The sequence below is a fragment of the Perissodus microlepis genome, chromosome 1 (assembly GCF_051167445.1).
Source record: "Perissodus microlepis isolate ML-2025 ecotype Zambia chromosome 1, ASM5116744v1, whole genome shotgun sequence".
NCBI classification, from domain to species: Eukaryota; Metazoa; Chordata; class Actinopteri; order Cichliformes; family Cichlidae; genus Perissodus; species Perissodus microlepis.
Window position 1 is genome coordinate 33,264,828 of NC_140461.1, and position 22,809 is coordinate 33,287,636.

Consider the following 22,809-nt stretch of genomic DNA (forward strand, 5'->3'; position numbering starts at 1 on the left):
ATTTAAGACTAAAATAATTAGTTAATCATCAGATTAACAGATACAGACACATATGGACATTTCTATGGAGTGAATCACTGAAAAAATAATTCAAGGGTGGATGAGTGTGGCGATGTTTTAAGCAGAGATGACCGATGGTTAGATTTACTGCAGGTTGTACATTATGGCGCTGCTTTCATATAGATGTACATTTAATATAGCATATATTAAATATATTTGCTTTACCATTCGGCTTAATCAGGTTTTATGTATGGTGTGTGTGTTTTAAGTTTCACCTTCCTAAAAGATCTCCTCCAGAGAACTATAAATTCTTAAAATCAATTAGCGAATGGATGATAGCATTCTTTAAAAATATGAAATATAAGTATTAAAATAAAACACGCACATAACAAATCCTTATCTGGCGTGGGTTTCTACTTCCATGGTGCAAAAATCCATGCTTTATATGAATATTTATAAAAAAAATTACGGGACAGTGTAATGCTACTACTAAGTACAACAGTAGATTCAGCAGTAATCTCAGGAGAGTTTTCTTCATCCTCAATTCTTTGCGCACACACTTCTCACTGTAAGAAGAACTCCCCTCTGCAGTCGTCTGCTGAATGAACGCCTCTCACACCATCTCCGTACCCAACGTGCTCCCCTTCCAGCATTACTTCCACACCTGAGAGGCTATTCACAGCGTCCTGGTACCACATATATCACTTAACCCTGTGTCAAAACACAGGTGTAACATAAGCACGAGGAGCAGGCGATGGTCCTGAGCTCATAAAGGAATGTGCGTTCTGGGAATAACGCTCTGCATGTACGAGAGGCCCCTTGCTGTGAGCGTGCAGCAGACTACAGAGTTACTGCAGCGAGTAGCTGGAAAGCAGCCAGAAACTGACAGACTTGGAGAAGGCATACTGTCACCTCAGGGATCCACAGCACGATGAGACAGAAACGTGACTCAGCGGTTATGCTGGGCAGACAGTGAGGAGAGCAGTTTTAGTCATTAAAAAAAAGCAAGTAAACAGGTGGCACTCTTACCATGGTGTCCCGTATATCCGGAATCCCTTTATGGTGACGTCTGAGTCCTGCAGGTACACACAGTTTGTGAGCAGCGACTGGACATTGTCAAAGTCCTCTGGTTTGAGCTTCGACACTGAGGGGAATCGGTAGTAATCCTGCTTGACCAGCTCAGCCATAAAGTCCTTATCGAAGGTCAGCTCATGGTTCCCCGCGATTACTACCTTAAACTCATACGGTAGGCCACCTAGAAGATAGAAGAGAAGCCAGGGAGAGGATGGTGAGCCGAAGTCCCAAATCCACACATAAATCTACACACTAAGCTCTGGTTGGAATTGTTTTCGGGGGCTCGATAGGCAAGACTGCCTTCCTCAGACATTTTTAGCACTTCCGAAACACCGAAACACTAAGTGTAGTGATATGGGACCTTTGTGGTATATTTTTGACCAAAAAATTAAGAAATAGTGAGATAGAGCTCTCAGAGTTTTGCTTATTATAGCAAGTTGGACGTTAGAGCGAAAAACTCTAATAATGACCTTGGTCTTTTTATTCCTGTAGATGCAATCTAAAGAGAACCTCTCATCCTCTCACATCACTGGTCGACAGCATTATAGTGTCAAAAGTAAAAACTTAAAGAGACCTAAAGGTCAGAGTATGGCTAACATTTAAATTGTTCTGATCCTTTGAAATTGATTTGTTGTGCGTTTCTGTACAGATCTTTGTCAAAGGCTTTAATATCCTGTGTCCTTCAGTTGCAGATCTCTGTTATGAGCACAATACGTGATTCAGCCTTAATATTATTCTTCTGCCAAAGCAGAGGCTGAGAAGCATCAAGGTTTATACACAAACCACTAAACCAAGTTTCAAGAAACTTGCAGGAGAGGTGGAGGCCAAACAAAGCGAGAACTCATTAACTTTTGATGCTGATCTGGATCACTTTCTTTAAAACTAGCTTTGCTGCTCTCCTAGTGCCCCTCTGCAATATTAAATCAATGAGAAATGAAAGAAACATTTAAAAAGTTCACTTAAACTGAGAAAAGTTTAAACCTTTTTTCTTTTGACCAAAATTTTTTTTTAATTCATGGGAGTACAAACATGGCATACACCAAGGCTTGGCACGTTAATTGTGTACCCTGCCTTAGAGTTTGCCCTCTCCCACAACTTAGACATTCACATTACTCACACTCTCATTACACATACATATAGGATCTTGGGGGTGGGCACGCTACACGGATTCCAAAAGACCATCAGGGTGTACACCTCACCCCTGGCGTCGTTGCCCACCTCTCAATTTTAAATACACGTAGACATTGAGGGCTAGCAGGAGGGACTATGTGCTTACCTGCTGCTCTCTGGCAGGTAGCTCCATGCCCTCCTGGGTTTTAAATGCACCTTAGAACACACATGCATCAACACTACAATGAGCGGGTGGAGGGAGGTTTGGAGTCTTCTCTCACCCCCGTTCTCTGCGGCCTGCTGGAGTGGGGGGGCTAGAAGGAGGAGTTGGCCGTCCGACTGCGGTCTGGAGTGTGGGGCCTCCCTGCTGCTGCAGAGTCGGGGCGGTCTGCCTCTCCCCACCGCAGGGAAAAGGGTTACACCACCTGGGTCTGGGTGCAGTTCCCCCCTCCAGAGGCAAAGGTACCTAGACCCGGTTCGTAGACTACGCTTGGGGAGTGTGATCGTGTGTACAGTGTCTCTTTATGTTTGTCTCCACGTTGGTTGAGTGTGGAGTAAGTGCATATGAGAGCATGAGGGTGGGAATGGATGTTTGTATCTGTGTGTGCCTGTATGTCTGTGTCTATATGTCAGGTTGGGTATCAGACGCCACCTCTCTGGGGACATCTCAGGCCCTCCAAGGTTAGGAGGCCTATCTCCCCCCACCACCACTTCCCCTGCCAGTGGCGGACTCCCTCAGACATCGGTGCGTTGGTGGTTCTTTGTGTCCGGGGATGGGCGTCCAGGTACACACCGGCTCACTCCTTGGCGGCCACTTATCGGGGCCTGGAGCCTGGGGCTCGCTCGGGCCACTTCGGAGGTGGGGTGCCCCCGGCCTCTCGGCCTGGGGCTCGGTCACTCAGGCACAGCTGGCTGCCGGCGGAGCTCACGGGCGCGTCACTACAACCCCCCCTGGCTTCTGCTCCGCGGCTGCTGAGTGAGCCCTCATCTGGGACTCTCCTCAGCTCTTTCTGGGATAGTGGCGCGGCTGCCCCTCTGTTGGTCTTCCTTGGTCTCTTGTGTTCTGGGGGCCTCTGGATGTCTGGAGTTTTGATCTCCTCCATACCTGCTTCATGCCCTGGAGGACGGGGCAGTGGCTCCCCACACCCTCTAGCAGATCATTACATGAAGGAACCTTTTAAAAAAACAAGCGCGTCCATGCTCACAGGTGTACACACGGGTGCTCACACACACAAACTACACCCTTTTTGGCTCCTACCTCAAAGCACACTGTGTTCTGTTGATCTTATGTGCTGCACAATAATGTTTAATATTTAGTATTTACTGTCATATTCCCATATATCATTGTGATGTTGTTTATTCTATTACTCTTGTTCTCGTCTGCTTGTTTTCTTTTTTTCTTTCTCAACAGGTGATCCAGGTGATCGATAGATGCATTTTTTTTTTCTTCTTTCTTTTTTGCCCATTCTGTTGGTTTTTGTTTTTTGCCCTTGTCCCTCTTCTCAGCTGTTTCTCTTTCCCTCTTTCTTTCTCCCCTTCTTTCCACCAGTCAAGTCTGTCCCGTATTCAGCAAGTGAAAATAAAATAAACAATAAAAGGTGAATCAAATGGACCATTACGGCAAGGCTGGGATGGTCAATTTGGTAAAGTAAATCCGTTGGGCATCTTTCTTTGCCTTTAGACAATAATTCTGATGGAAAAAGAGCCAAACGGGACAGGCAAAAAAAAAAAAAAAAAAAAAAAAAAGAGTTTGCCCTCTAGTCCCTAGATCGAATAAGGTGTTCTGAGTCAAATCAGATTTAGCAGTTTTTTTAAAAGCTGTTAATTTATCTATATCGAGCAGTTTAAGGCTGAACAGCATTTTATAAAAATCACACAGTAGCTGTATGTATTTTCCACCTACTCTCTCTCTACAGAAACAGCAGTTTATCCCAATAGTTTGTATATAAAGAATACACTCCCTCAATCGCTCCCTGTATACCTAACCCTGAGTACAGATCAGGGCTAGAAAGAAACTCAGATAATTGGAGGGAAAAATACCCTCAATTCAGACAGCCAAAGAGGTTACAACCACAGCTGACGGCTCAGTTTGACCCCAACAGACTACCGTCTATCTCTGTAGATGCCAGGCAGCTGGAAAAGGTATGAACCTGAACTAAATAGCGAAGAACATCTATTACAATTCTCATCCCCTCATCTTTCAACTTCTGCTGTGCCCTTTTCGCTCTCCTCTGTCGAGGTGATTTGTCCTGGTACCCCTTCGCCATCAAGAAACTGACTTACTACTTTATTCCAGCCGACTGAGCACTCAACAAAAGGGCCTGGCCTTCATCACCCTTCGACTCACTCTCTATATTTCTCTTTCCCCCCCCCTCCTGGATTCTGTGTTTTAGGCTTCCTGGTGCTCTTGCTCCAGTCCTCCTTCCTTTGTCTTCTTGAATGCCCTGCGGAATATGTATAGACTAATGTGCAGGCTCATTTTGTATAGTCAGTTGAGAAAAAGCCATGAGAAGAATGAGCTCTGAGGGAGCGGTAGTACTCTGCCGCCCCCAAACACAACTGTTAAAACAGACAATCTGACCACAGCTAATGATTTTTGTTTTAAAATGACAGATTAACCTCCTGGGATTTTCTTGAATTATCTAAAAACTGTTTGGTCTACAAAATGTTAGACAATGTTTCTTTAGCCAAAAAGTCTTTCAACAAGTTTCATTGTTTAGTTACACCAACCTCCAAAATCCAAACATTTTATGCTCAGTATCAAATAAAAAAAAGCAGACGTGCGAGTCTAAGCTAATGCATGTTTGGCATTTCTGCTTAACAAATTACACAAATTATAAATCAATTATTAACATCCTTCCAGATTAATTTTCAATCATTTCCAAGCGCATTCTGTCAGGTATTGGATCTACTTTAGTGGGAAGGTTTGGATAAAATGAATACTGGCTTGTTGCTATGCTAATGAATTCATCCTGATTACTTAAGTACATTCCTTAACACACGCTGCCACACTTGCTGGCTGTCATGCCATATAGTTCTGTCAAAGAGTGACTGTTCATACCCGGTACTGTAGTGGCCTTCTGCAACAAGGTATGAGTCTGGTTTTTGTTTCATAATGCATACACAATTTAACAAGCTGTGAACGTTAATATATGGAACTTCAAAAGGAGTTGTGTAATTGCAGACGTTACACAGTCTAAATATGAGATGAAACACACACAAAAATGACACTAAACGGATGATTGTGCAGCCAGCATCCCTTGGTCGTCCAGATGAAGACAGAGGTTTGTATTCAAGCAGGTTTAAGCTGACTTTAGGAGATCTGCTAAACATGCTCAGTTACAAAAATGGTAGAAATTCAGTGTGTGTAACACTACAGTGCTATTACAGTTTTATAAGTGAGATGTCTATATCCATCTATAAAATGGAGTTTGACAGGAAGGTAGGTGATCCCGGTTTTGTGTAGAATGCTTTTCTGTGCTTTGTTTTAAGTGTTGCCATTTATAGAGGAATGCTGTGATGCAAGCGAAGAGGATAAATTGAATAAAATGCTGAATAAAAAGTCCAATAAAGAGTATTTATTGACTAAAATTGGTTTGGATTCATAACGGAAAGTGGAAGAAAAAAAAATTGAGCATATTGCTCAATTTCTGCAGAGGCAAAGACCAAAACTGGAACTAAAACTAATAGAAAGTGAATGCAAGAGAATAAAAATTCAATCAAAAGACATCAGCTCAAGACAAACAAAAAGTCTGCCACATCCAGCTCAAGTGTCTGTGTGTGTGTGTGTGTGTGTGTGCGCATGTCTGGAAAAGAGTGTGTGTGTTCTCTAATACTGGAAATGAAAGAATCATGGCTCCCCGGTCTATAGGTTTCCATTCCCGCTGCTCTAAATTAGCTCTCGATGCATCTCGGGATCATAAATTCCAGTGTAAACTTAAATGAGAGCGCCGTCTCTCAGTCCCCCAGCACTCTAACTGGATCACGCATCCATTTGCACGCTCACACACAACCCAAAGCGAATCATCCGACACCAGGCAGGGAAAATCTGGGGAAAACATAATTACCACCAACCAACTCCGTCTCCATTACTCCACTGAGAATTTCTACTGCTTTTTATTGCTACCGTGATACATCTAACAGAGTCCTGATTCTGTGATACACCTGGATTTATTTTTCATTCTTCACCGACAGCCAGAGGTATGAAGGAGAGTACAAAGATCAAAACAAAACTCTGAAGAAAACGAAGCACTGAAATGCTTTGTCATACCTCTCAAAGAGGCAGACGAGACATTTAAGACGACATCTGCACATTAAAAACATTTCATTTAGAAAGTGTTTTCCACAGTGCAACACTAAAAATACACACTTTGCCAGGGTTGAATAGGAGTTTAATAAATCATCCTTTTGTCTGTTTCTATAAATTCATCCCTTAAGACATGCAGAGTAATCAAGCTATGCAATTGTATTTAAAAATCTATTTTAATTAGAGCCGAAACAAAAAATATACCCCTATTTAACAAAACAAACGTTCACTCATTAGTCAGTATCTAGATATTTAAATATCAGGGTTTCAGCTCAGAGTTGGCCTATGTCAGTAAACATGACCGGCAATAATACACTCCAGTGTTCTGCCTTCCTACTAAGAAGCCAAAGGAAAAAGATATATAAAACCCACCGACCTCATTAACATTATTTACCTACTTACTTCCATATATTTTGAGATGAATTTAGTCATTTTTGATCATGCTAGTCCCTTTCATAGTTTGTCTCTTCAACTGTCACCGTGTGTGTGTGTGTGTGTGTGTGTGTGTGTGTGTGTGTGTGTGTGTGTGTGTGTGTGTGTGTGTGTGTGAGAGAGAGCTGGAGGGTAGAGCAGTGTGTAGTCAACCGGGAACGCGTTACTCGTTACTGGGATTTAAATAGGCTCGTTATTCGTTACTTCGTGTGGTGGCTATCGCAGAGCTTCCACAGATTCAATAACATTAGCAAGTGGTGGAAGCCAGCAGGTGGATGAAGGAAAAGGGAGGCAAGAGGAGAGACCCGAAGCGGCCGCTGGTCCGAGAGTGTCAGGTGAACTGAACTTCAGGTAAGAAGTTATAACCTGCAGTCCATCTGGGTCAGATATGAACCAAGTTTAGGTAGAGTTTATTTTCGTTATGCTGACTTTTTCGTACTGCGTGCTATGTTACTGAAGTTGAACTTTATTTTGTTCATAAGGTTAATTATTAGAGTTGCCAACCGTCCCGTAAAAAACGGAATCGTCTCGTATTCAGAGAAAATATTACGGGTTTCGTATTGAGGTGAAAAGGAACACAGTTTGTCCCGGACTTCAGCTATAATGAAAAAGACACAAAGCTGGAGTTATTCTGTCTTTGCTGCACGGCTGCCTCTTCTTCTCTCATTCTCTCACCCTCCCTCTCATGATTCTACTTCAATCATGAAACTGATCAGTGATCAGCTGATTGGCTTTTCTCTCTTGTTTGTTTATCGCCCACTTTGCGCCAGAAAGAGGAAACCAGCGGATGTCGCGTTAAACAACAGCAGCACGTTTAAGCTTGATCAGCTGTTGTTAGAATTTATTTAATATTAATTTCTAGTATCAGCTGATGTTTGCTGGAACCTGCTGGTCATGATGTCGGTTTGGTTATCTGGTGAGAGGGAAACATGAAGATGAAACCAGGAGATGTCCTTACTGAATCATCAGAGCTGTGATGGAGAAACAGGTTTACCTTTTAGGTGACATGAATGAGTTGAAGGGAAGTTATGAACTGTTTCTGAGAGACAAATAACACCAGGATCCTTTTCTAAGTAGCTGACAGCTGGTAACTGTGCAGGGGCGGGTCTAGCAAAGTGTTGCCAGGGGTCCATGTAGGGCATTAAAAGGGAGAAGTGGGCACAAGGAAATACTTTCTTATTCTCATTTAAAATGTCTCACTTTAAAAAAAAATAATTATCTGAGTCTTACAACAAACAATTGATAGATTGATACATATATACCATCAGAACAGTGAACATCACTGTCACAACAGTGTTTATTTTCATTCAAAGGCTTTATGATTTTTCCTATAATGGCGGGCCGGTCTCTAGTCAAAATGCCCGGGACGATTTTTTTGTCCCAGTCCAGCCCTGTATGCAGCTCATCTGCAGTCTGGTGTTACCTACATCTTCCTATTCAGAAGGCAGAATTTCAGAGTTCTGAGTACAATCGAAAGCACCACGACTGCAGTTTTTGTGTTGGATGTAAAAAGCAGGCTAGGATAGAATCAGGTGTGGGATTTCTCTCGTGGAAATGTGCACATTATTTTTTCCTTTCTATTGGTAGGTGGCACAGTGCACTTGTGGCAAGTAAGCAAGCTAGAAGACTGGCAATCTTGCTGGGTTATGGAAGCAACACATTAACAAGAGAATTCTCAATAAAACCAAAGTTACTTTCCCTAGTAACTAGTTACTCTGAAAGTAACGAGTAACTTGAAGTAACTGAGTTACTTTTTATAGAAGTAACTAGTAATGTAACTAAGTTACTAATTTAAAGTAACTTACCCAACACTGGTAGTCAGTGAGGTAAGACATGGAGAAGAGAAAATAGTGAATAGAGATGATGACAATCCAGCATCAAAAGCTTCCCGGCAGCTGTTAATTACTAGAAAACAAACAATGGACTGACATCATTGAACCCCAGTGTCTGATTGCAGTGGAGCTTGTCCTAACTATAGCCTCGCTGACCTACTCGTAGATACAGTCTATATGGAAAGAATTCACTGTGGTTCACTCGTTCCACACAGCGTCATGTTACAACCTTATTCCAAAATGGATTAAATTCAGTTTTCACCACAAAATCCTACACACAATATCCTATAATGACAAGGTGAAAGAAGTGTCTTTGAAATTCCTACAAATTAAAAAAAATAAAATTAAATAAAATAAAGAGGTGCATAAGTAGGGATGGGAATGAAGAAGAATTTAGCGATTCGATTGCATTAGCAATATGACTTATCAATTCGATTCCTTATTGATTTTCACTGGGTTCTCTTTGAATCTCCACCATTGGTAGAGAACAAAACAGAGCAAAGAAACCAAACACAAAAAAACAAACAAATGAAAGCATTTATCCTGTGATCGTTGGAGGGAAAAAAACATTAATGAATGCTAATGATGCTATGTGTGCGCTGGAGGCGTAAAATGTGGATATTTTACATCTCTAAGATGATGACCTCAAATGCTGTTTAGCAGGGGGAAAAAAGCACAACTGAGAAAAACTGGAGATGTTTGGGTTTTTTGTTTGTTTTTTTGCAGCTTGATTAGGTAATTGAGGTGATTGTACGTTTTTAAGTTGGGCCAAATGATTTATTCTTTACCCACACAAATGCGCGCGCACACACACACACACACACACACACTACAGAGCAGCTTGGGAGCAGCTTAAAGTAGGAGATCAGAGTCAATGCTCAGCCATCAGACAGTCCGGGTCAGGGAGATCTCGCTTCTCAGCATCGATCTCCAATGATCTCCTCCAAGAGGCCAAACAGCAGTCGATGGCCCGGACAAACTGCTGTCTCCTCTGTAGTGTGAGAGGAGCAGATAGATGAGGCAGCACAGACTTTTCAAAAAAAAAAGCTGCACACCTACAACAAATTCCTCCTCCATCCCAGAAAATCTGTTCAGATTTATCTGATGAGACCTCTGTTTTTCCCCAGTTTCAGCTTCAATAATGCTTTGTACCATTAAGATGCCTACCTGCAGGACGCCGCTTCTGCCCAATAATTAAACTGCGTTACACAACCACTGACCTGGCAAACATTCCATACATTTTAATCTGGATCTTTCACCCTGAGAAACACTGAAAACAATTACTGAACTGCTGTGCCTGACAAATGTAAAAGACGGTCTAGTCTCCTGGTCTCACTTTCACTCTCTGAAACTCTCCTACATCAACAAGGTCCAAAAGTGACCTTTAACCCAATATCAAACCTTTGACAAGTACTTGGTTCACATTCATTCGAAGCTGTTAGCCATGTAAAGCTAACAGCAGAAATGAAAGAGGCACAAGATAAATAAACTACATTTCTCTCATTGTGGAGGCTGCAGAGACCTGTGTGTCATCTGAAGAGCAAATGATAAATATGATTAAAAAAAGAAAAAAAAATACAGCACAATCAAATAGTTTCCATTTTAAATTTAATTATGTAAAAGTGTAACGATGCCAAAAACTAAATTCATTTATTTAAAGGTTTTTTTCCAACAAGCAGCTAGACTACCCCATTGCCATTTTCTACCTCTTCTACTCTACATCAGTCATTTGAGTTGGAGGACCAGGTGTATAGTCTGCAGACACACAGTCTTCTATGAGGCATTAGCAGGCAGGGTGCTCCCAACTACACAAAGTCATTTTCCACTTTGCTCTGCATCGATTCCCCATTATGGCCAATATCTCTCTTTTCACTCTGGATGAACAAAGCGCACAACCACGTCTGCACACGCAGACACACACGCACTGACTGTCTGCGTTGATGGACAACCTCCTGGTGGGGCCAGGTGGTGTTTAAGGGGGAAAGAAAAGGGACGTGTAAAAGCCAGCATGAGTGTCTGTTCTTTTTTTTGGTATGAGTGCATGTATGATGTGTGCGTGTGTGTGTGTGTGCGCATGTCTGGAAAAGAGTGTGTGTGTTCTCTAATACTGGAAATGAAAGAATCATGGCTCCCCGGTCTATAGGTTTCATTCCCGCTGCTCTAAATTAGCTCTCGATGCATCTCGGGATCATAAATTCCAGTGTAAACTTAAATGCGCGCGTGTGTGTTTCAGGGTAATTAAGGGCAAAGCACCTGAGAGTACTTTAAAGAGTCAAGCTGGCAAAAGTGGGCGTACTACTGTGACTGACAACCAATCACATTCAGAATTCATAAAGCTGAAAATGCAGACTTTAAAGGTTTAAATGTGTTCTATCAGCTCTGACCAACTTTTAACGTTTGGAGCAGGTTTTGAACTTTCAACACTCACATTCAGCCTTTCACATTGTAGTTTGAACTGTTTAAGATGCATCTCAGTGTAGAAAGTCCTCTCTCCTCTACTCTTCATCATGTTTAGCAATATTTTATATATATATATATATATATATATATATATATATATATATATATATATATATATTTACCAAGGTAAAAAAAAAAGTGTAGCTTGCAGAAAGAAAAATCTTAGCGTGGACTGACACAGTGACATGAAAGTAACCCTGGTCGATAAAAATATTTGCAATGTATCTGCAGTCATGTGTTACATGGAGTATAAGAGCAGTAGGCTGTGAACTCAACAGGACTGTGTATTAGGAGTGAAATGAAAATGCATTTTCAGCCAAATTCTATTAAAAATGAATTAAAAAATGGATACAGAGTGTTGGAGAAGTGGATCATGCTGCAGGAAAGGGTTGAGAAGTTTCTGCAAACTAGATTTTTATTTGGCTGTGAAAATTGGGTCAGTGCTAGAATCCACTGTAAATGCAGTGAAAGCAGACTGACTGCAGCCCCTGTCATCTTTGGAGAGGCACAACTTTGACAGCCACCTTTCAACTCTACAGGGGGGCAAAGTGTTTGATACTCAAAACACAGATTTCGAGGAGTACTACTTCAAAAGGTTTACAAGCTAAAGGTTTCCACTCTGAAAATATGAAAATAAGTCGTGACAGGTTTATAAATCAACTTTTTAAAAAAAATCAATGTTTATTCTCTAAAATTAAACGTTGTTTTCGTTACAGTTAAATAACACCACCACCATGGAAAATGTTGCCACATGTTCAACATTTTCATTTTCCGTCCACTTTTCAGCACACAGATCAAACTACTGAAATCAACGATATGCGCTGATTGAACACAAAGTGAGTTGTTTTTTTTTTTTTGCTGATGAACCGTTTTTGCAGGCCATGTTTATTAAACCCCTCCGGCCAGAAATATTATGTAGGGCTTGACAACATTGTGAATCGTCTCTGTGAGTCTGTGCGACAGTTCAGAACATAAGAGCTTGTGAGGGACTCCAATTCGTCAAACAATTTCCTTCAGCAGTCTTCAGTCTACATGCTCAGAGACTGCAATCAAAGTTTAAAGATTCTTTCAGCTGCTCAGCTTGAGTCTCCTCCTGGTCTTGAACCAGGGAGACCAGGGGGTGTGTGAACGTGTAAGCCACACAATCCTAAAGCTTAAAGGTTAAATGTAATTTCAGGACACTGTTCTGGCTGATCAACAGACAAATGCAAACAGTTAAAACTAAAGAAAAAAATAATTCAAAATCCTGAAGTACTATAGCCCAGTCTAGTTAGTGGTACCTACTGATTTAGAGTGTGAGAGGCACAGGCATGCAGCGTGTGTGCTTCTACTGAGTGAAACATGTCTATAACATGGGGCCAAAAATGGTTTCATGGGTCCACAAACCAAGCACTGGCTAACGGTTCTGAAACCACACAACTTGGAACACACATACACACATGAAAGCTAAAGATTTACCTACAGCATGGGGCCAGAGGGAGAGGTGAAAGGTTAACTGATCCAGGGTGTTAGGTCAAAGGGGTTAAACTGGACACTTTAGCACAGCAGTTGGGGCTAAACAGAGGGGAGGCGGAGGGGTTCATTGTGTTGACTGGTTAACAGTTAAACATGTTTCAGGCCCTGCCCCCTGCTCTTTAGAGGCTTTGCATTTGTGCGTGTGTGTGTTTGTGTGTGAGAGAAAAACAATGCATGAATCTAGAACAGCTGTACTGAGCATGTGGGTAAAGTAGTTCAGTACCTAGCCAGTCGTTGAACTTCTTAACTTCAGAGGGCAGGCCCAGCTCAGTGAAGTCACCCATGTGCAACAGCACATCGCCATAGGGCATCTGGATGCCATCTGTACGCGAGTGTGTGTCTGAAACACACACAAACCTGGTGTGTCCCGCTGGCTTGGGAGTGTCATACGGAATAGGGTCCACCCTGAAAAAGACAGAGAGAAAGTTGTCGTCACTAAAGCTGCATTACATGACTGACTGGGACCTGACTAGCTCTTTTTCAGTAACTGAATTAATTACCAAAGACTATTTAGTGATTAATTAGAGTCAGTATATTGATCGCAGTACAATCTCAGTGTGTGGCTGTTGTCACAAATGGTGATTTGATACATTTTGTCACCATTTGTGACAATAGCTACGTACTGAGATTGTTTGAAGACACTTTACTGTCTATTTAAAAAAAAAAAAAAATTGAATTGTCTGTAGGACCTGAGCTTAGACTTTCTCAAGAAATTTCTATTTACCTTGTCATTAAAAAAATAAAAATAATAATGAAATTGAAAGTAGTCAAACCTAATTTTTATTTATTCAATTTCCAATTTTGAAAATGACCATCTGAAAATCTTCTCCCTGTTTGTGATAAAATATAAAGTATCCCCAAAACAAGACTTTTTATTTTTTTAAAAGAAGAAAATATATACTAATTTCACAGCAGCTTTTAGAAGGGACACAGCAGAAAATAGGACGCTTAAAAAGATCATTTGTTGTGCAAAATAAATTACACGGCTCACAGGATAATGCATGTAGCAGAGTAAAATCCATCTCAAAGAAAAGAGGGGACATTACAAGAGTGCCGAAAAACCCCCCCAAAAAAACCAAGAAAAGTGTAGTGTGGACTGGAAAACAACCAGTTTGCTGTGGCTGATTTCTGCACATGGTGAGGGCAATAGCTGTTTTGTGGCATCAGATTGGCTAAAGAGATGGTGTATTAAGGCATTCTGTGTCCTTTCTATCCATTATCTAAAGAAAAATCACTTAGACCCAAGTCTGGCTGAAAAGTAACTCCTTTATTTAGCCTTTTGTTTGTTGTAAGCACTTGTGTTAAAAGGAAAGAAAAACCTGTATTTTTTTTCTGACAGGAGGGAAAAAAAATCTTGTCTATAATTGAGGTCTACAATGTGCAATCCTCCACCACTCTGGGACTAGACCATTATTTCATTAGAAGGGATGTCACTCCGTCGACAACATCAGACACATAATCAACACTGCAATCTCCAACCTGACAAGTATGCGCACGCGCGCGCGCACACACACACACACACACACACACACACACAGAGTTAAACTTGCATGTGTGCACAAACATGGCGTGGAAACAGCCAGAGAAGCAGATGAAATCAAAAGGTTTCAGACTGGAGGAAACGCCATTAAAGGAGATGGAGAAAATAGGCACTTTTGCACAAAAGAACATCTTATCTGGTCTGTGTGTGTGTGCGGCTGTACTTGTGTGTTCACATTTTCACGTTTTTTTTTCTGTGCCACACAGATCAGAATATTAGACGTGGCCAGCCAACAGACAGCCTGGATACTGGTGCTGCTCCCTTTTTAAAAACACTTTGTGTTGAGTTAAAATGTCGCAGGATTGTGTTAATGGTAAGACAACGATGAACAAGCTGGTCACTGTCTGTGACAAACATCTCTAGTGTGCAGTCTGCTGTCGGTCTGATTCCAGAAACCCTCTCTTAGCCTCCGTCAATGTCAATTCTCACCCTCAAAGGAAAACCCTACTTATGCACAGCATTCAACCTCCAAAACATTACGAATACCACTCTTCAAAAAGACACGACTTCATTTAGTGGCTTGATCATACCCATCAGTGACCCCTACATAGAAGTGCTATGTTGTGATTTAGAGTATAATTTTTTTAAATCAAAAGCCAAAAAAAGAAAAGAAAAAAAGGTGCAAATATATTTTCACCAATGTGATTTTAAAAAATCAATACATGAAAGAATGACTAACTCACTGAATAGCAAAAATCATTCAAAAGTCATATTCATTGCTTTGTAGCACTGACCATAAAAGGCCTCGCACATTCAGAAATGCTTTGATAGAAACAGAAAAGTTAAATCCAGCTGACAAACTTTTATCATCTCAACATGTCTGCATCTCCATGTAGAACAACTGTTTGTTGTTGTTGACTCTACAAAACTACATGAACTCAATGTACTGCAAAAAATATGCTTAAACACTGACTGACACGCCAACGTCGCTGTGCACTACATAAAAAAACCCTCGATTTTCAGACAGGAAAGCTTACAGATTCCCACCATTTATCAGCTGTTTACAGGTTGTGAGGTTTGCAGACCCCAGCCAACAGGATGGGGGGATGGGGGGAGGGGCAACCCCCCCCCCAAAACAAACAAACAAACAAAACTAACAGAAAAAGCAGAAAATGAAATGGGTCCTGAAATCCAAGACGACACTGGTAACCATAGCGCTGAGTTGTTTGAACGTGTTAGATAAATGAAGGCACGCATACTTTAGCAGAATAATAAATACTTTTACAAGTAAACCACTGTGCAGTATTTCATCTGATAAAGCTCTAAAATCATGGATCTGTGACTCTTACAAAACTAACAATACCTGAAACAAACTTTCCCTTCACTTACCTTCTCTTTTGTTCTTAAATACAAAGGCAGAGCTATGCCATTCACACCCAATACCAATAATCTAAGAGCAACTTTGATTGAGAAAAGACCTCTTCAGTTATTATATTGTTCCTTTTTAATTTTTAGATCTTTAATGTACATCCCAGTGTAGGGCTGGGCGATATATCCAGTTTTTAAAAAAAAAAATCGATATATTTTTATACGAGATATGAGATGTGACAATATCGTTTATATCGATATAGTATAAGTTACGTAATTATACTTGTGGAGCCGCAAGTTTGCCTCTCTTTCGTCCACTTTTGTCTCTACGCAACGTTACTCGGCCTCGCCTCCCCCTCCCCCATAGCTTCACCTGCAGGCAACGACAAGACACGGCAAATCTCCGTTAACGAGTTACTGCGCATCGCCCCGTGCGTGGGGCTGGACGGCGTCAACGTGTTAACGAGCTAACCACGCTAACGGGCTGCACGACCTAAAATCATTTCATTTTCTCAAAAGTTGATGGTGCGCCTTATGTATGAATTCTGGTTGTGCTTGATGACCGCGAACCGATTTTATGTGGTACACGGCGCTCAGAAATCTGTCAAAAAATGTTGTAGTACGACTTTGGTAAGCTACGGAGCTGCACCGCTTGATGGATTGTCGGAGCATTACGGCTGCCGAGGAGCCTCGCGGAGTAATACGTACTGTGCTTCAACGTAATATTACCGTACTGGGTGTGTATAAGAACCATAAATGGCACATGTTCAGCGACGTGGTTACAAAGAGGATTTCAAACTCCAGGCTGTCAATGACGCAGTAGAACTTGAGAACAGAGCAGCTGTAAACCTGTCTGTCTTTGTTATCATGCTCAGCATCTTTTTGTTTACATTTTGACTGCACAATTGTGAGCTTTTTGTTATGCACAAAAACAACATTGTTTTCTTTTATTTATGGAGCATTATTATTTAATAAATGCTCATAATTTATTTTTGAGTAATGTTTTCATGTACATCTATCCTGTATGTTAATAAAAGTGCCTGTGTGACATCTGGGACACAGCTTTGACTAAGAACTCTCTTTTTGTTCTTACTTTATGGCTTTAAAAAAAAATATCGAGATATATATCTTATATCACCATCCAGCTAAAAAATATCGAGTCCTATCAGTCCTATCCCAGTGCCTGATTCTGGTCTACTGACCAGTTGCTTGTGTCCGCAGTATTCAACCAGAAATCTGAATCTAGCCTTCGACTTACATTTTCTTGCATGTCCTTTGCACTCAGTCAGCATTTGCTATTTGTTGCTTCTGTCCCTTCTTCCACTGCCTCAGCTGGGAGACCTCAGCTTTGCTCTGATACACTGTAGCATATGAAGTGTCTCAGTTATCCAGGCAGACCTCGACTACATATTAAACACACTGAACAAATTAAAAAGTAGCCACAGAGTTAATGATATTTACTATTGACTGTGTGCAGTAAATGAGTCTCTCTACTCCTAACACACACACACACACACACACACACACACACACACACAAACAAAAAACAAACGAAGCCAGCAAAGTAGCGTGTACATTTGACTGTAGCAGCTGATTAGATTTGGTGCTCTGTGGTACCTGGGCGGCATGCAGCTTTACAGGATTGGACAGTTCTCGTCATGGAGAAAGGACAAATGCAGAACCACATGGGATGAAAAAATACACACACACACACACACACACACACATTGATATTAAAACAAAGCCAGGAGAAAAACAACCTCCCCTTTCCTTTGAGATTTAATCCGCCCAGAGAATGTAAGTAAATACCAGCAGCCCCTATCAATTAGAGCAGGCCCAGGCCAAGAAACCTTCATGACAGTAATGCATTGGTCTCACATACACACGCACACCGAAAGAGAGAGAGAGTGCGCCCTTGTCTTTCCTGTTAACATATGACTGTATAACAATCCAGAGGTTCATTAGTAATGTATACAGGAGTTCAGGAGTTCAGCGGTGCAGCAGAGGCCTCTGATCTATTGTAAATGGAGAAAGCGAAAATGAAAAAGTCTTCCTGTGCTCCAGAAGCAGGTAAAAGAATATTCTCCAGTGACAGACTGAACTGTGTTAGCATGAAGGTTTGTGTTAACATGTCTGAGCTTCGGTGTGACATCAGAGGGAAGACTGTGGTGGGGGGGGGGGGGGGAAGGAAAAAAAAAAAGAGTGGTGGGGGGAGAGGAGAAATGCTAATGCGCTTGGGGAGGGCAGGAGCACACTTTGAAATCCGCCATGACACTGGAGCTGACACAAAACCGAGCTTTGTGGCTGCAGAAATATCTCGGCGATGAAGAAATGCCTGTGATCCTTCAGCTCGGAAACCGAAGGGCATTAACTCTGTTCACCTATGGCTGCAACACATTACTAATGTCAATTTAAAGAAATCCAACTATACTGCTGCAGCAGTTTTTATTCTTACTGTCATGCACTTATTGTGTCTTTAATTACAAAATTTGCAGATGACTATAAATAATCTACATTTTGGAACTGAAAAGCTCTTCTCTCTAACAAAACAACAGCTTGTTCTTTCTTTCTTCCCTGCTTTATTAAAAAAAAGGGAAAAAAAGTGAAGTATCTCTTCTAAAGTCATTTATTCATGTCACACAATGCAGCAGATTGAAATTTGACAAGGACTTTGTAAATTAATCACTTCAATATCACGATGTGATTATTAACATTAGAGTCTGGAGTAATATAAAACCCTCACATAAATACCGCGCTCACAATAGCAGCATTAAAGTCACAAGCTGGAGGTGCTTTGCAGAGAGGAAAACTGAACAAAGTAAATGTGAAGCGCAGCTAAAGCGTGGACCTTATACAGTTCTTGCTCACATGTGTCATTGCAGAAGAGTGAAACTGTGAGGAAAAACAACTGTGTGGGAGAGAGCAAAGGAGGAAAGGAGAAGTGCTCTCTGATGTCTGTAGGAGGACATTCGTTTGACTGAGCGCACTTGGCTCCGTGGCCTTTTGAAAAAACACACAAGCAAACGGGGTCAAAGTGCTGCCTGAGCTCGCTCCTCTTAACTCGGTGGAGATAAGAAGGTCGCCATCTCTGTCACTCTCCTGGCTCGCTGAGCTCTTTAAGGAGTCCACATAATCATTATGATTGATTGCATTTCTTCCGTTTTCATTTTTTTTAGTGGAGAAAAAAAAACCCTAAACAAGACCAAAAACCCACAGATCTCTAGTGTGTGCTGCACAGCACGAAGAGCCGGTTACATTTAAATCCTGCTGTCCAACACAAACAGATGACTTCATGTATACAACCTAAAGTAGAAAACAAAAAGACCAGAGGAGTCACTGCAGAACTGTAACCTCCCAAATATTGCAACCGTGAAAGTCATTATTTTATCAAAGAAACTATAGAGTACAAAGACAAAAGAGAGACAGGTGAGCCTGAAGATCCCAAGACTCTTAGAGACACCATAGTCTGAGAGTTTATTGCCTCTTTCTCAAATGTCTGAGCTCTGACAGCAGGGATTGTATTGTTTTACTCTGGAAATCTGTGCGTGTTCGTAATGATGACAAAATGTGTTCCTAATAGGATATACCTACTATAGCAAGTGACACAAAGGCAGTTCTGAGTAAGAATGACATTAATATGAAGTCAGAGTTCAAAGATGGGTGAAGTCTGAGCAATCATTTGCGCTCGACTGATCTGCTTGCAAATGTTTTTTTGTAGCCTAGTCGAATTTCATTTGTAAATGGCAAAGTTTTAAAAGCTTGTCCAAATGTTTTTGCGGTCGGCTTTATAAGCCATTTAGTTACAGTTTGTCACAAATGTTCATTCATGTTTTTGAAACCTTAGACCCTTTTCTTCAAAATTCCTAATCACAAAGTCCAACTTCCAATTTGGGTTTGAACAAAAACCCCTGACCCTTCTGGCAAAAAACACACGAATGGCATGAAAACAGTGTTATCCATGCTCAAAACCACACAGTAGTGTTTTAGATCACACAGAGCCAGTCAAAATAATAACAGTACAAGGCATTCATTTACAGTCTACATGAAAACAAATGAAAACGCAGTGTTCAGAACACAAAACCCAGATCTTTCCAACCACATGTGGCTCTTGTGTAATTCTGCAAAAGCTACAAAAATGTGATGCAAAAACAGAAACAGGACCCACCACTGCCACCCCCATCTCAAATTTTGCTTTTTATTATTATTATAAGTGTTGCACTGAAACATCAGAATACAGTAAAGACTATTATGGACGCAACAGATGACCTGTTTAGGCCAGGTTGTTCACTTTGCTCTACTTCCTTTATTTACAGAACAATCACAATAAAGCACACAGTAAATGTTTATATTTAATACATACTGTATATCCCACAAGACTTATGAAACAAGAAGTAGGACTATTTACCGTCCTTACTTTTAGTATGAATCAAGTAAACATTATGTTGTAGGTGAAAAATGTGAAAGAAGGCACTCATCGTCCAAGTCTCCCAGAATATATTTTTCCCCTCTTTCTTTTCATGTGGTTCATCATTCATATACAAAAACATGGTCTATCACAGCTGCTCAAATTTCATCTGTAATTACTGTTCTTGATCTGGCTCTTCCTCATCTTCCTCCTCTGCTTCTCAGATTGCTCCCACCTATTGTTGCTGTTGACCTTCAGCTCACCCTCACTGGTGTATAATGGTCAACTGACATCATTAACAGCAAGAGTGAACAAAGTGTGCTTTGGAAATGACATCTGTGCTTTAGTTGTTTTTAACTTCTTTCTCACTGTTATTGTTTTAAAAAAGAAAAAAAAAGGCCAAATAAATTCTGCAAATTATTTCTAACGCGGTGAAAACTGTTAAAGATTTTGCCAAAAGAGTGACTGATTCAATAAACTGGCTGTGGACACTGATAATGGGCTTCGGAGAATAGAAGAGAGTGTTTTAGCAGTTTAGAAAATCTGTAATTATCCTCTTCCAATAGGAGTGCTCCGACATTTGAAATAAACTTTATGCCATTTTTAGGGATAATGCAATGTGATTAAACATAAATACACAGAATTAAGCTGATTTCTCACTAGAAAGAAGAACAACATCTATGCAAGATATTCAAAATCATAACTGAGCTTCTGTTTTTCTTTGTCACACACTTACCGGTTAACACAGTTACCATAGTTACCGTGGTTAAATTCCCAATTGCTAGGCGTTACCGTTTCGAATTTTAATCATCATTAAAACCATGTTTGACTGTCACGCTTCTAATAAGTCACGGTAATCGCTCTCCAAGCTCCACCGAAGTTAGCAGCAGTCTCCCAGATGCCACTACGCAGGCGCAGCTACAGAAAGACGCGAGTAGACAGAAGCACTGCAGGGAATTTTGTCAGTCTTTTCAACATTTTTAACACCATCAGTGACTGTTGTGACTAATCAGTTTTAATCTACTGAGATTTTATGATTTTGGACTTGTATACAAGAATAAACATTATGCATACAATACATTATGTATGAACTTAATGTACTGGTGACCTATCCTTCGTGTACCCTGCTGCTCACCCAGTGACTCCTGGGACATTCTCCAGCTCCACTGTGACCCTTAGTTGGATAAGCGGTTAAGAAGATGGATAAATAAATGGATGAACTTCACTTAGCAAGTTAGTCTAGCAAAGAATGAGCATGCCTGAAATCTGAAAACCACAGGTATCAATATGGTGCAATAGGCTTTAATTTGGGATCTGCTCCACACCAGCAAAGCTACTGACATCTGAGCTGTCCCCTTGTTTCCGTCTCAGCTGCCCATATATTTTATACCTGCTACCACCTGCTACCAAAGGATTAGCCTCTTCCTGTTTCTTAGTTGTTAATGGAGTTGTCCCATTAATCAATGGAGACCACCAGTGGAGTGGAGTTACCTAAAACCTCCAGGGTCAAAAGGAAAATGTGGAAATAGTCTGCAAATTAACCGAAACCTGTCAGCCTATCCATACATGATACAGAGGATCACGACTTGTATACTCAGTGATTCACTGACCAGCTGAAAGACGCATCTCATGTCCACTTGACTCTAAAATATTTATTTTAATATTTGTTTTAACTGATTAAACGTGTATACTCAGTGCTAAAATGTTCCCATGTGACATCAAAATTAAAATAAGCAAACAGACTTTTCAGGACATCTTGCTTCAAGTGCTGGGGAAATCTGTAGGAAACAGGAAGAGGGCAGAGGTTTGCGGTACAGAACCACATTAAAGGGGAAACTGCAGGATTGAATTACTGTCTGAAAATGTTATATCCGATTCTGGTACTACTAAAAAGATGTTTCCAATAATCAATTAGCTGTTAATTTGAAAAGGTATCAGCAATTTATAATAACCACTCAAGCAAAAGGCTAAAGCTCTGATTGGGTTCAGTTTCTCAAACATTAATTTGTCATTTGAAGAAAACATTTTTACCTTTTTTTTTTTTTTTTTCATAATTTTTTTCTGTTGCAGCCCATAACGCTTTCCAAGAAGAAGAACCAACTGAAAACAACGTGATGTTTACACTGGTTTATTAGTGAGTATCATGCCGTTGGTCACAAAAGTTGTTTTGATTGTAAACTGAGCAGTGTGCGGTAGCACGACATAAGAAAAAAAAATCATAGCAGCTGACAAATGATAATGCACTTCATTTTTTTTAGAATATAAAGAGAAGTTTGATTGCGTGTCGACTTTGCAAAAAGAAACGGAAAGCTCAGGCAAACAATGAAACTGGAGACAACAACAACACTACTTTTTCACCACTCTCAAACTCCCTTTATCGCCCTTTCAGGAGAAACATCAACACACAATGCTCCCCATTTCCTCTGTCTATAACCTCTGCATCAGCTCCCCTCCCCCTGCTGTAAGAGTCGCACACAAACACACCGCTCACTCATCCACGCTGCAATACCATTTCTCTGAGAGGAGCACTGAGCGCCTCTCTTATCTTCTGCGTTTCAGCTGTCTGCGTTAATTCAATAAACTTCAGAGGAACAAAATGAACACAGGAATAACGGAGAAAGGGGCGCTGGTGGTGGGGGGTGCACAACTGAGCAGAGAAGAGAGGCAAAGGTGGGAGACGAGAAAACGGGAAAAATCCCAGAGGGGCCAAAGCACAAACAGAACGTGCATTTATGAAATAGTTAAGAAAAAAAATGAAAACACACAAGTATATTAGTAAAAATATTCAAATCAGAATTGATTTTCAAGAATGGTGAAATGTGGCCTT

General features: G+C 40.8%; 1 protein-coding gene across 2 annotated transcripts in view; it reads right to left on the minus strand.

The window, feature by feature from the left end:
- The window catches only part of mpped2a (metallophosphoesterase domain containing 2a), a 77,050-nt gene that overhangs the window by 40,278 nt on the left and 13,963 nt on the right, over positions 1–22,809 (minus strand). For both annotated transcript variants that reach the window (XM_084954542.1, XM_084954619.1), the window contains 2 exons: positions 12,953–13,134; positions 1,030–1,255 (listed from right to left, as the gene is read on the minus strand). In XM_084954542.1, coding sequence (XP_084810668.1) covers positions 1,030–1,255; positions 12,953–13,134 — 408 coding nt within the window. The remainder of the gene's footprint in view (positions 1–1,029; positions 1,256–12,952; positions 13,135–22,809) is intronic.